General features: G+C 37.5%; 1 protein-coding gene across 3 annotated transcripts in view; it reads left to right on the top strand.

Annotated features, from left to right (window-relative positions):
- The window catches only part of gnb1b (guanine nucleotide binding protein (G protein), beta polypeptide 1b), a 45,178-nt gene that overhangs the window by 7,964 nt on the left and 21,522 nt on the right, over positions 1 to 15,692 (top strand). For all 3 annotated transcript variants that reach the window (XM_022675547.2, XM_022675546.2, XM_049479503.1), the window contains exons 2-3: positions 13,064 to 13,171; positions 15,498 to 15,536. In XM_022675547.2, the coding sequence (XP_022531268.1) occupies positions 13,115 to 13,171; positions 15,498 to 15,536 (96 nt within the window). In that variant the 5' untranslated portion in view covers positions 13,064 to 13,114. The remainder of the gene's footprint in view (positions 1 to 13,063; positions 13,172 to 15,497; positions 15,537 to 15,692) is intronic.

Here is a 15,692-nt window from a genome sequence, read left to right as displayed (position 1 = left end):
CATTCCCCTCCCTGAATGCAGGCAACTACATAAAGCAAAATACAAGAGTATATCACAGTGTTCATTTTGACAGGTGATTTTGATACAGTCTTAGTCTTTTCACTAAAATGTATAATAGTTTTAGTTACATTTTAGTCTATCGGATATTATTAGTTTTAGTCAGATTTCAGTCTAGTTTAATTTTGGTCATATAAAAAGTATGTATTACATATGTTTTACTGTTTTTCTATTTTCTATTTGTTGTAATTTTAGATAATTTACTGCTTATGTTTTTTTTTAAATAAGAGCCTTTAGTTTTTTTTCATTTAAATTAAGCTAACATTTAAATATTTAAAAAAAAAGTGGCCTATAATGGAGGTGGGAGGAATAAAGTCAAGTTTCTGAAATGATCCACTTCTACTGCAGTACAGATTTATACTAACATTACTGGCTTTCAGTAGACTAGACTTACATTACTTAAGTGTATTTAAAACTCCAGTTCAGTAACAGCAATGTTTAGCTCAGTTCAAATACAGCTAGACAGATTATATAATCTTCTGTATTTAGTAAAATATCCAGCATAACAGACTCTCTATCTGTTAAAAACTATAAAACACAAAGACAGAGGAGAATGCTGCCCTCAGGGTTTTCTAACAGAAACAGTGAGAGTTAGGAAAAAAGATGGAAAGTGCTTCCTTTCTGTGTGTTTATATACTAACCCCTCACTCGTGCTGAAGTTAACCTTAATTTACACGAAACGTGGATTAACACGGCTAACGTGCGTTACCCATTAGTTTATTAGAATGTAAAAAGCAGTGAAAGCATCTTAGCTAATGATGACAGATTGCACAGATCCCTTTTACACCTAAACATCGCTAACTTTAAACTGGAGACAAGCTAATCTAACTAGCAGCAAACAGAGCAGCGTTTACCTGCCTTCAGAAATCTGAACAAGCTCACCTCTCTAAATATCTTGGAGACGCATGCCTCATATTTAAAAGGTGAGTTTTCCAGTGTAGCGCCGCTGAATAGTATAAATGAAGTTTATCCAGTAAATGGGAGAGAAGGAGCCGCTATGTGAGGAGTTCAGAGTGGAGGGGCTCGGGGGGTGGGGCGGAGGGGGATGGTGGAGAGGGGAGGGGAGGGGTTGTACTGGGCTGAGCAGCAGTTCAGCGTGCTGCCTGATCTCGTGCTGCGCCTTTTCACAACGCTACTTAAACGGGAAATAGAAAATTTAGTTTATCGAATTTCTCGCCCCGACTTATCGCGATATATAGTTTCCTCGATAACTATCGATATCGTTTTATCGCCCAGCACTAGTCCTTCTTTTGAATATTTTTCCTAAACCTACATTTAATAGGTAGACTTTAGTCTTCCCATTCAAATGAAACGGCAGTGTCCTTATTAGACCAGTGCAGTGATTTGCATATGAAGTGGACCCAGTGTTGGGTCTACTGTGATTAAGGTGTTCTGCATAAACTGAATATGCAGCTGCTTCTCAGAACTTGTCAGTCCTTTTGTGCCACCATGCTTGACAGTATGCAAGACACACTGGTCTTTATATTATAGTTTATCTTGGTTTTATCAGTAATCATTGTCTTAGTCTGCTTGTCTTTTGCAAACTGTTTGCGGGCTTTCTTGTGCACCACCTTCAGAAGAGGCGCTCTCTCAGGACACTACCATGAAGACATAGTTGATGCAGTGTGTGGCGTATGGTCTGTGCATTGTCAGGCTGACACCCCACCCCTTTTACCTCTGCAGCAATGCTGGCAGCGCTTGTGTGTTCTGGAAATCTTCTATATGCTCTTGGCCTTTGTGATGTGTCTTAGTTAAAGGGTGTTGGCAATCTTCTTTTAGTCTAGGCTATCTTTATGTAGAGCAGCAATTCCTTTTCCAATTTTTTTTAGGTTCCCAGAGAGTTCTTTGTCATGAGGTGCCATGTTAAACTTCCAGTGACCAGTATGAGAGGTTGTGAGAGCAAAAAACAACTAAATTTAACACACCTGATTTCTATTCACATCTGAGACTTTGTAGCACTAATGAGTCATGTGACACAGGGGAAGGGGAATGGCTTATTAGGAACAATTTGTCACTTTTTTCACTTACGAGTGTACTCTCTTTTGTTGCCAGGAGTTTAGACATTAATAAGCATATTTACACTGCTGTACAAGCTGCACACTGACTATTTTACATTGTGTAAACTGTCATATCTTCAGTGTTGTCCCATGAAATGATATATATAAAATATTTACAAACATGTGAGGACTGTACACACTGTTCTGAGATATATTTAATAATGTCCTTCTCAAATCAGAAGTTTGGTATTAGCTTAGACTTCTGCTATAGGGGCAAAAGCTGTCCCTGTGCCATGTGTAGGGTCACATGATTGGTTCAAGTCTACAACTTGTTGCATTACTTACCTTTCAATCATTGTGTTGTTAAGTAAACGGGGAAACAGGAAAAGGTCTAAATCTGTCAGGATTCCATGAAATGACTTTTTAGCTAAATTTAAAAACACCTGTGTTTTAAGAGTGGACATTGTACTGTACATGATGTAACACTTATTACATTATTTGTATTTGCCCTAATGATATGACAGAAATAGCAGTAATATAAGTTGTCATTTGTTATTGGTCTAAATTTGGAGTATAATGATTTCTTAAATCCTTGATTCTATTTTATTTCCGATTTTAGGGTCACGGTTCGATTCGATTGTCAATTTTTTTTTTTTTTTTTTTTTACAGCAGAGAGGCCTATGCCAGTTTTAGATTAGTCTATGGTCAGTCATTGGTTTGATTCTTTCAGTTTACAATCTTATTGTATTGTATCTTATTGGGCTTGATCTAAGTGATGCAAAGTGAACTGTAATACACCACATTAGGCACTAATGGTCAAATTTAAACAATTTAATTAAGATATATATGTAATGCCATCTAGTGGCTTTTTTGGTAGCAGCAGTGTGCACTATTAAAAAAGCAATGTGCAACATAACAAAATAAATAATAAAAGAAATACAGGAACAGCCATGTAAAAAATAATAGAACAATTAGAGCCGTAACAAACTGAACTGTATCCTACTATAACAGTTAAACATGAAAAATAAGACTTTAAGACTTTTTCGGTCCCTGAGAATGACGAGTTTTTTTCTTTAATAAAGATATATTATTAACTTTACCTGAGAGAAAGATGCTCCTTAAGTTACCAAAACTATTAACATATTTGAGGCTAGACAAAACAACTGTTAGTTTTATATTTTCAAGTTTTTTAAGGAGATGAGAATGTCCACATTCTCTGGAGAAAGGGCTGCTCTTTGAGCTACAGTGTGCTGCGCTATTTGCGGGAGGGATCATCGTTCCTCTTTTTTTCTTCGATGCTCGAGACCATGACATAATTTTGATCGATTTCGATGAAATATCAAAATCAAGACACCCCTAATATATATATATATATATATATATATATATATATATATATATATATATATATATATATATATACACACACGGGTAAATTGGTTAAGTCCAGTTATATTGTAGAAGTGATTTCTGATTTCTGGATGTTTTCACACAGGTTTTGTTCATTGAATATACTACCGTATTTTTTGCACTATAAGGTGCACTGGATTATAAGTTGCGTTATGTGACACTAGTAAGGAACAGAATTGTCGTCATGTTTTCCTTCTTATACAGCAGGTCTCCCCACGGGGTGGGCGGAGTAACTAAAAGTAATTAAAATTTTCTTTCAAAGTAAAACGAGCGCTGGATGTTAATCTAGTCAGATTTCTCTCCTGAAAACTGTTTATTTGGGTGAGTAAGCTTAGTTTACTTACAGTAAGCTAAGATTTCCAGATTTCCACTAGAATAAGTGGCTATCTGCTAGCGCTAGTAAATGTTGCCTGACAGAGCTACACCGAGGAACCCTGAGTGTTCTGGGAAGCCAGGGAGGTGTAAGTTAGCGGTTCGTCCCACGTGGCTTGTTTTAACACAGTAAACACTCAGACAGACTACAGGCTGATGATACTTGCCTCTGAACAGCGAAAGAGGTAGCGCTAAGCGACCAATGCTATTACTGCTCCAGCCTTGGTGCTGGAGAAACTTCACTGAAACTCTGTATAATGCTGTATTTCAGCAAAGTGGCTTTTAAGTGGATTTTAAGTTTGCCTTATGGTCAGAAAAATATGGTACATTTGGTCTAGTTAGTTTTGGTTTCACACTGCAGTTTAGTAATTTTGTGGACTTTCCTATGTTTGTTCACAATCACCTGCGTGGTTTGTGACTTCCTATACCAAACACTGGTTGGTTTGGTAAACACTGTCAGTTCAGCGTGTTGGTTTTCCAGGTGTTGTGCCGAATTGTACCTCTCTGCAGGTGCAGGTGCGTACCGCAGCAGAAAAGGCATAAAAGATTCACTGCAGATTTTCTTTCCTGTTTATAAGTAAGGGTTAATCTACAGTTACAGTAGATACAGAATCACAAGCACCATAATCTGCTGTACCCACACTGCTCTGTAATTAATCTACAGTTACAGTAGATACAGAATCACCAGCACCTTAATCTGTTGTACTCATACTGCTCTGTAGTTAATCTACAGTCACAGTAGATACAGAATCACAGCACTGAAATCTGTTGTACCCGTACTGCTCTGTAATTAATCTACAGTTACAGTAGATACAGAATCACCAGCACTGTAATCTGTTGTACCCGTACTGCTCTGTAATTAATCTACAGTTACAGTAGATACAGAATCACCAGCACTGTAATCTGTTGTACCCGTACTGCTCTGTAATTAATCTACAGTTACAGTAGATACAGAATCACAAGCACCTTAATCTGTTGTACTCATACTGCTCTGTAGTTAATCTACAGTCACAGTAGATACAGAATCACAGCACTGAAATCTGTTGTACCCGTACTGCTCTGTAATTAATCTACAGATACAGTTAGGGCTGGGGCGGTATTGATTTTTTATAACCGCGGTAAAAAACTAACGCATCACCGCGATATTGCGGTTAACCGCGAGACCCCAAACCCACCCCCCCACCCCCCCCCAAAAAAAAAAAAAACACCACAAATTTATTGGTAACAAATCTTTATTCTTCAAACCATACAGCCTACATACAACCTCTACATAAACCATAAATACAGCATAACAAGTGAACATATGCTGCCTGTATAATTCGTCATTGTACAGCTAACCTGTCTTTTTCCGAGCAGACTTTTTGAAGGAGGAGCTTGTCCGCCTCCCCCTTCTCCATCCATAGATCTATTTTAGGGCTGGCCCGAATAGCGGTTTTGAGCTCAGGATATTCGGCAGTAATTGGTAGCGAATATTCTAATATTCGTTTAAAAAAAAAAAAGACGAATTAATCCACAGCAAAATTTTCCACTGACCCCGGGCCCGAAAAAAATATATTTCTCACCCCTTTCCTCGGGCCGTTCGGGCTCAAGGCTCAAGAAGTCTGTGATAGGCGTCTGTTTTTTTTTATTATTCACACTCTTCTTATTTCTCATTAAATATCTACTAGATACAGATTATATCTGTACAGTATCATTTATTTCACTTCCCTCCTGAATATTTGGAGTGCATTATGTCTCCTTATGTTGTGTAGTTATGTAGTTTTCACCCCGGAATTTCTGCTGCCTCACACCAGGCTTCGGCTGCATCGCAGGGCAGGAGCGCAGCTGTTTGGAGCGCAATTCGTTTGAATTGTGCAGTGCAGAGTATTAGATTTTGTATTTTTTGCACTTGGGCTATTAGCTCAATATTAAATATTTCGTTTGTTTATAAATTATTTTATATTCTTAAACCATGTTAAATAATATTCGATTGGAGGAAATTAATTCAGACATCATTTCTTTTTTGTCCCGTTACCGTTCCGCAAAAAAAATCCTTCTTTTAATCCCGCATCAGCCCGCCACATACACAGTTTTGCCGCACCTGCCCCGCGGTCCTAAATAAATTTAATAAATTACATTTAGTGCTTAAAATTAAAAAAAATATTTATTAAAACCGCGCTGAATAGTGCGGTCACGTTTCTTACCACATTACAAAAAAAAATCGGTGTGTGCGCGTGTCGGTCCATTCTCCGCTCCTTTTTTGTGCTTAGGGTTTTTTTGTTGCGTGCATGAGAATCACTGCGTGATTATTACAATTTTCTTAACTATTTATTAATGTGCTCCCACATCCTCTGGATTGATTAAACTCCTGTTCCCGCCAATAACAATTCAGTTCTGTCTGTGCCGCAAGATATCCTGACGGGAACCGCGTCATATAATATGTTGATTAAAATGTCGTGACGTTAAGAAATCGGCTCGCAAGAGACAACCGACCAAAAAAAGACATTAGTTCCATTTTAAAATAATAGAAACCTGTCCTTTATGTTTGACAATTTTTGTTTCACTTTACGTGTCCTTACTCATCTGAAGTTTATTTATCTGAACTGAGTTTTATATGGTTATATTTGTAGCGGTTCTGAACTCAGTTCCGCGTGCTGTGAAGACAAGGCGCAGCGCATTTTACCTCAGACTTGGTCAGATAACAACATTTCAGTAAAGATGGTGGTTATAGTTTTATATCATTGCTTTGCTGTTTGAACTACACTTCAACCAACCTTACTATTTTTACCAAGACTGAGGCGCAATGCCGCGCGTTCTCCGCGGTGCTCACGCAGAACAGCCAACAGCCAGACAATGAATTAATATATTTTACTTTCTCAAAATGTGACCACGGAACACCTTACATGGCTCTATGGTTTACCTTGAGGTGGGTGAATTAGTTTGATGTGTTGGCGAGAGGTGCAGACACCACTTTCCGGCAAATCTTGCAGATGATTCTCTTCTGTTCTGAGTCTTTTTCTTCCTTTTTTCTCAACTTACTGAGCCTGCCCTGTAGCTTCCATTTCCGAGCCAATATTAGTGCTGCTAATCTTCACTCTCTTCAGCAGCCTCAATGGAGACGAAGTGAGCAGGAGACTCCAGAGCTGTTCTGACCTCAATGAGTACCACGCACCGCGTTTTGCTTAACCCATTCGCTGCCACGCCAGTGCAGCGGCAGCACAGATAAATGACAAAAAATTTTATATTCGATATTATGAATTTTGAGATCGTTTGACACCAATATCTATCGCGATCAAAATGTATTTGATATATTGCACAGCCCTATAGTGTAGGACTTACACTTGACATATTAATACTGAATTCACCACAGTTGTGCTTATATGGAGCATTTTACTACCGCTCAAAACGCAGTCAATCAGATTTGACAGCCATAAAAAAATGCGGTAATGACGGTAATGAGCTCATCACCGCGGTGACGTCCCATAACCGCGGTATTGCGGTAATAAAATTATCGTCACAGCCCTAGTTACAGTAGATACAGAATCACCAGCACTGTAATCTGTTGTACCCGTACTGCTCTGTGATTAATCTACAGTTACAGTAGATACAGAATCACAGCACTGAAATCTGTTGTACCCGTACTGCTCTGTAATTAATCTACAGTTACAGTAGATACAGAATCACCAGCACTGTAATCTGTTGTACCCATACTGCTCTGTAAGTAATCTACAGTTACAGTAGATACAGAATCACAAGCACCATAATCTGTTGTACCTGTACTGCTCTGTAATTAATCTACAGTTACAGTAGATACAGAATCGCCAGCACCAGCATCTGTTGTACCCGTACTGCTCTGTAATTAATCTACAGTTACAGTAGATACAGAATCACAAGCACCATAATCTGTTGTACCTGTACTGCTCTCTAATTAATCTACAGTTACAGTAGATACAGAATCACCAGCACTGTAATCTGTTGTACCCATACTGCTCTGTAAGTAATCTACAGTTACAGTAGATACAGAATCACAAGCACCGTAATCTGTTGTACCCATACTGCTCTGTAATTAATCTACAGTTACAGTAGATACAGAATCGCCAGCACCAGCATCTGTTGTACCCATACTGCTCTGCAATTAATCTACAGTTACAGTAGATACAGAATCGCCAGCACCAGCATCTGTTGTACCCATACTGCTCTGTAAGTAATCTACAGTTACAGTAGACACAGAATCACCAGCACTGTAATCTGTTGTACCCATACTGCTCTGTAATTAATCTACAGTTACAGTAGATACAGAATCACAAGCACCGTAATCTGTTGTACCCGTACTGCTCTGTAATTAATCTACAGTTACAGTAGATACAGAATCGCCAGCACCAGCATCTGTTGTACCCATACTGCTCTGTAATTAATCTACAGTTACAGTAGATACAGAATCACAAGCACCATAATCTGTTGTACCCATACTGCTCTGTAATTAATCTACAGTTACAGTAGATACAGAATCACAAGCACCATAATTTTTTGTACCCATACTGCTCTTTAATTAATCTACAGTTACAGTAGATACAGAATCGCCAGCACCAGCATCTGTTGTACCCATACTGCTCTGTAAGTAATCTACAGTTACAGTAGATACAGAATCGCCAGCACCATAATCTGTTGTACCCATACTGCTCTGTAAGTAATCTACAGTTACAGTAGATACAGAATCGCCAGCACCAGCATCTGTTGTACCCATACTGCTCTGTAATTAATCTACAGTTACAGTAGATACAGAATCACAGCACTGAAATCTGTTGTACCCGTACTGCTCTGTAATTAATCTACAGTTACAGTAGATACAGAATCACCAGCACTGTAATCTGTTGTACCCGTACTGCTCTGTAATTAATCTACAGTTACAGTAGATACAGAATCACAGCACTGAAATCTGTTGTACCCGTACTGCTCTGTAATTAATCTACAGTTACAGTAGATACAGAATCACCAGCACTGTAATCTGTTGTACCCATACTGCTCTGTAAGTAATCTACAGTTACAGTAGATACAGAATCACAAGCACCATAATCTGTTGTACCTGTACTGCTCTGTAATTAATCTACAGTTACAGTAGATACAGAATCGCCAGCACCAGCATCTGTTGTACCCGTACTGCTCTGTAATTAATCTACAGTTACAGTAGATACAGAATCACAAGCACCATAATCTGTTGTACCTGTACTGCTCTCTAATTAATCTACAGTTACAGTAGATACAGAATCACCAGCACTGTAATCTGTTGTACCCATACTGCTCTGTAAGTAATCTACAGTTACAGTAGATACAGAATCACAAGCACCGTAATCTGTTGTACCCATACTGCTCTGTAATTAATCTACAGTTACAGTAGATACAGAATCGCCAGCACCAGCATCTGTTGTACCCATACTGCTCTGCAATTAATCTACAGTTACAGTAGATACAGAATCGCCAGCACCAGCATCTGTTGTACCCATACTGCTCTGTAAGTAATCTACAGTTACAGTAGACACAGAATCACCAGCACTGTAATCTGTTGTACCCATACTGCTCTGTAATTAATCTACAGTTACAGTAGATACAGAATCACAAGCACCGTAATCTGTTGTACCCGTACTGCTCTGTAATTAATCTACAGTTACAGTAGATACAGAATCGCCAGCACCAGCATCTGTTGTACCCATACTGCTCTGTAATTAATCTACAGTTACAGTAGATACAGAATCACAAGCACCATAATCTGTTGTACCCATACTGCTCTTTAATTAATCTACAGTTACAGTAGATACAGAATCACAAGCACCATAATCTGTTGTACCCATACTGCTCTGTAATTAATCTACAGTTACAGTAGATACAGAATCACAAGCACCATAATTTGTTGTACCCATACTGCTCTTTAATTAATCTACAGTTACAGTAGATACAGAATCGCCAGCACCAGCATCTGTTGTACCCATACTGCTCTGTAAGTAATCTACAGTTACAGTAGATACAGAATCGCCAGCACCAGCATCTGTTGTACCCATACTGCTCTGTAATTAATCTACAGTTACAGTAGATACAGAATCACCAGCACTGTAATCTGTTGTACCCATACTGCTCTGTAATTAATCTACAGTTACAGTAGATACAGAATCACAAGCACCATAATCTGTTGTACCCATACTGCTCTGTAATTAATCTACAGTTACAGTAGATACAGAATCACAGCACAGAAATCTGTTGTACCCGTACTGCTCTGTAATTAATCTAGTTACAGTAGATACAGAATCACAAGCACCATAATCTGTTGTACCCATACTGCTCTGTAATTAATCTACAGTTACAGTAGATACAGAATCACCAGCACTGTAATCTGTTGTACCCGTACTGCTCTGTAATTAATCTACAGTTACAGTAGATACAGAATCACCAGCACTGTAATCTGTTGTACCCGTACTGCTCTGTAATTAATCTACAGTTACAGTAGATACAGAATCACAAGCACCGTAATCTGTTGTACCCGTACTGCTCTGTAATTAATCTACAGTTACAGTAGATACAGAATCGCCAGCACCAGCATCTGTTGTACCCATACTGCTCTGTAATTAATCTACAGTTACAGTAGATACAGAATCACAAGCACCATAATCTGTTGTACCCATACTGCTCTTTAATTAATCTACAGTTACAGTAGATACAGAATCACCAGCACTGTAATCTGTTGTACCCATACTGCTCTGTAATTAATCTACAGTTACAGTAGATACAGAATCACCCGCACCGTAATATGTTATACCCGTACTGCTCTGCAATTAATCTACAGTTACAGTAGGTACAGACTTACCAGCACCATCTAGAAAAGTGTTTCACACAGTTGATGAACTGGATAAATAGACCAAACTCTGGTCTTTTGGTCCGGACCGTAGTTTACGCCCCCCTTTCTCTCCTGCTACTTTGGTTCAGACCAAATTGAGGAGTTGGAAAGTCCGGACCAAACAAGGTGGGTGAGAAAGCACCACTTATTGCTTATGTTCTTCTTCTTATTCAGCTACCTGAGTCTCATTCAGCCTTTTTACCAGCAGCAGCAGCTGAAGCTCAACTCTGCTGCTGACTCTGATCTGCCACAGAGTGACCTGAGAAGAAGCAGTCTGCCACTCCTCTAGGCCATTTTCTACATTTGCTCTTTTTTAATCCTTCAGTCAGCTGACTGATCAGGTGCTTGTTGAAAGGGTGAGAGGGTGCTTCAGTAACACACAAGGAGATGCTATGGATTAAATTCACACTAGACAAGGTCATATCCAGTACTGTGGTTACAAAATCCCATGGTCTTCTCATTGGCTGTTAATGTCTGATTTCAAGATTCAAGATTTTTATTTTTTGTTACGTCACAGAGTACAGGTGTACATGTGAGTGAAAAACTTGGGTGCAGAATCCCACCAATGTGCAGAGAATAATATTTACTAGAATAATAATATATAAAATAAGACATACAGATACATTTACAGTGTGAATAATATACACATATATATACTCTATAACAGTACACATAAAAACTTACACTATAGATAAATATTGCACAGAAATACGTCAATTAAGACTGAAAAAGTAAATATACGATGCTATGTAGATATGCAGATATCTAGAGTGTGTGTGTGTGTGTGGAAGTGAGGAAATAGTCCAGTAGGTAACAGAATAAAAAGTTACAATTACTTATTATTTAAGCACCTTTTTCCTTTCTAATCACCCGAGTATGCTTTTTTAGTTACATTTTACACACAATCACTTAAACTCAACACTCATCCACACACACTAAAGAGAAGTGGCAACCGATCACAGACGGCATACTCTCAACTGGAAACAATCGTCCACCTGGAGGACTTCATCCAGGATAGAGTGCCAATCCATACCTGGGCATACTGTCATAGGCACATTCACACATTTTTGATTATCTCATTTTTCTGGGCAAATCTTGTTACCTGATCTTCATATTTTTGGACTGTGGGAGGAAACCCACACACAGACACAAGGAGAACATAAAACCTTTTTATTCCAGCCAGTGCTGGGCGATATGGGAAATATCATATATCATGATATGGAATTTTTTATATCATGATATACCACATTTTGAGTTGTGTTCAGTTATTCTTCGAAAAATATGACAAAATAATATCATTGCTTACTTTTTTCCAACTTCATTTCAAAGTGACATAAAACCATACTTTCACAAATGAGAATTACTACCTTTTAGTGCAGCAATATGTATGTATCATATGAAAACAGATGAGGTAGATGCAGTAGCTAATTTTTTCAAAAGAACAATGTGTCTCGAATATATAACATATATAATCAAATAACTTAAAGCAGCGTCACGTCGCAAAACCACATTATGAAGCTTTTTTTGCGAAGATTACTTTATTATCACTTATATAAACCAAGTTAATGCAAAATGACCACGCCAATACATTTCATCGTAGCCAAATGTATATATTTGCATGAATAATTGATGGAAGTACTGTAGAAACGATAGGAATATTTATCATCATATCGCACAGCACTAATTCCAGCTATAATTGTCTGTTAGACACATACAGAAAATGTAGGTCATAATTAGGGCTGTGCCATACCGTATCATATGCAATAATATCGGCAAAAAATCTTTAAATATCGCGATCGACATTATCCCCTAAAATATGGTGCCATATCACCCACCCCTAATTATCATATCAGGGTAGTACTTTTTTACTGTTTTTAGTAAAAGTAAAATTCACACTGTTCTCATTTCCCATTATATATCTACTAGAGACAGATTATATCTGTCCAGTATCATTTATTTAACTTTAGTCCTGGATATATGAAGATATTTGGAGTGCATTTATTAGTATTGTGTCATTCTGGATCATTGATTTCTGTTACAAATCTGATAAATTTTCAGCTGATTTCTCTTGAAGCATTGGGTGTATACAGGTGTGGAATACAATAACCAATATTAAGCAGATATAATATACTTATTTGTCTTATCAGACTTTAAGGTGCACTATCCAGTATACAGAAGCTTCATATCTAAATAATGGAAACTTTAAAATGTGTTTATGGTAATTATATGAGCCGGGACTTCATGGGAAAAACTTTGTAATTAGGCTAGAAAATGCAAAACGCAGGTCAGTTTAAATGCATGCTCTGGTGTGTAATGTTTTTTCTCTTGCATATTAATCTCTTCATATCTTATGTCTCTCAAACAGATCAAAGTGTGTCCCGACAGCAGGAGAGAGGAAGAGCTTTAGAAGAAGAAAATGAGTGAACTGGACCAGTTACGCCAGGAGGCTGAGCAGCTCAAAAACCAGATCAGAGTGAGTGTGTGCATTTACACGGGTTTCACGACTCTTACAATCTCGGAAATCTGATGATACTGTACATATTAAAGCTGTGTTATTACGTGAAAAGTTGTGTTTCTTGCTCTTGGGCTCCTCCTGCAGTTTAGAAGTAGAATTCACACCTTAATTCACCAGTAAAGACATTTTAAAAGAAGTATTAAAAAGTAAAAGTGACAAATGTGGAGGATGTGAGGTAATATTACAGGTTTACAGTTTATCATAGTTTTTCTACTGTCCTTATCAATGTATTATTTTATATCGACAAAACGTAGGAAATACTGTATATTGTGATATAAATTTTGATACTGCTGAATTAAACAGGGTTTATACGGTCATGAAAAACCTGGAAGAGTCATGGAATTTGAAAATAGCAATTTCCAGGCCTGAATAAGTTTCGGAAAAATAAAAATTCCCAGAAAGTTTTGGAAAAGTCATGGAAATTTGGTCTATAAACCTTTTAACAGCTAACAACAAATATGTCAGCTCAGAGTTAATTCGGTAATTTAGCCCTTCACAATGGAGCTCTCAGGATCTGAGACACATTTTATTATTTAAAAATGTATGTCAGATTGATTTTAGGCCTACTACAATCAATTTCGATTATAGTTTTAGTTCATTTTTGGTTTTATTGTCCATGTCTGACATGAAAATTTGCCTTGAAGGCATAGAAAAGTCATGAAAAAAATAATGGAAGTTTATTGGTTAAAAAGTGTATGAATCCTTATTAAAGCATTTTATGCTGGTACATTTCTTCTGGGTAATTTAAAATCAAGTTTTCTGCAATACAGAGCTTAAACTAAAAGTACTAATACTTAAAGGCCTGCAAACTAATCAGTTCCCCCTCATAATGTTGTTTATTTGTGTGTTAGTTATTTCAGGTCTCAGAATTGTGTCAGGATAAACAGGGTTAAATTGTGGTGTGTCCTCAGGTTAACCAGTTGAACTGAAAGCTTATTTTTGTAGGTTAGGAGAATAATAAGACTTTGCATAGCTCAGAGATATTTTCATATTGCCAACAATTATTTACATAGTTTACCAAATACAGTTAGGTCGCCTGAGGTGCTGAGAGATGCTTCCTGATGTGACTCAAAGCTCACTGTGTTAAAAATGTGTTGACGCTTAATTCGGCTTCTACAAAGTAAATATTTTTAAAGGTTTACTGTGATGAGTTAGTGATCAGCTGGTATCATAGGCGGGGTGGGTAAATGCGACATTAACCTTTCTGGGCAAATTTCTAAACAAACACTGGAAATTTAATAGCTGACTGTTAATAAATGGAAGGGCTTTACTCACCAAATTAAATTAATTTGGTTTGGTTTGGTTTTCTGAAAATATATATACCGTATCTCACAAAAGTGAGTACATCACACATTTAATTTGTTTATTTAAATATTTTATTACTGTATTTTTCGCTTTATAAGGCGCACCGGATTATAAGGTGCATTATGCAACACTAGTAAGGAACAGGGCTGTCGCCATGTTTCTCTTATAATTCTGCAAGTCTTGCCGCTGGGTGGGGATGGGGGAACTAAGTTAAGTAAAGCTAAGCTGAGTAAACAAAACTGTTATTCTTAAATTAACATTTTCTTTTAAAGTAAGTCAAACGAGCGCTGGATATTAATCTACACAGGTTTCTCTCCTGAAAACTGCGGTTTCATTAATTAACAGTAAGCTTAGATTTTCAGATTTCCACTAAGGCTGGGTGCAGCAGCATTAGCATTAACGGCTAACTGCTAGCGCTACCCACAGTTATCGCTAGTAAATACCAACCAGCAGCGGTGTTCCGGAAAGCCAGGGCGATAGACATGCAGGCTACAGTCCAATATACTATCCTCTGAGCTGGGATTATCAACTGGCTACAGGCTGATAATACTCACCTCTGAATTGCAAAAGAGCTAGCTCTTAGCGCAGTTAGCAGCTAATGCTAATATTGCTCCAGGCTTGCTGCTGGAGAAACTTCATTGAAACTCTGTACTTCAGCAGAGTGGCTTTACTGCTCCTTAATACCTGACTGATAGAATTCATACATAAGGAGCACTGGATTATAGGGTGCAATGACAATTTTTGGGGGAAAATTAAAGTTATTGCACTGATACAGTGTAAAGTATTCGGTGTACAGCGTGTAAAACAGTATAAATTTGCTAATTTGCTAAAAATACAGAACATGGATTGTCAGGCAGTGGCTGTTTTGTTCTTGAATAATTCGTAATTTTACAATTTTACTGTGTATCTACTCTTTAATGTGGAAAAAAAATCTGATATGACTTAATATTCTACCTGATTTTTTTTTTTTTGTTTTTAGGATGCGAGGAAAGCCTGTGCAGATGCCACACTATCACAGGTAATGTGAAATTTTTTATATGCATTATTTTTAAATGAAGTAAATCCAACAAATGAACAGTCTCTATATTATTACTAGTAGTGTCAGCTGATTAAAACATTTAATCAGATTAATACCAACAATAATCTGTGATTAACTTTTATTAACCGCACTTGT

The sequence above is a fragment of the Astyanax mexicanus genome, chromosome 5 (assembly GCF_023375975.1).
Source record: "Astyanax mexicanus isolate ESR-SI-001 chromosome 5, AstMex3_surface, whole genome shotgun sequence".
NCBI lineage: Eukaryota > Metazoa > Chordata > Actinopteri > Characiformes > Acestrorhamphidae > Astyanax > Astyanax mexicanus.
This window is presented reverse-complemented; position numbering and strand designations above follow the sequence as displayed.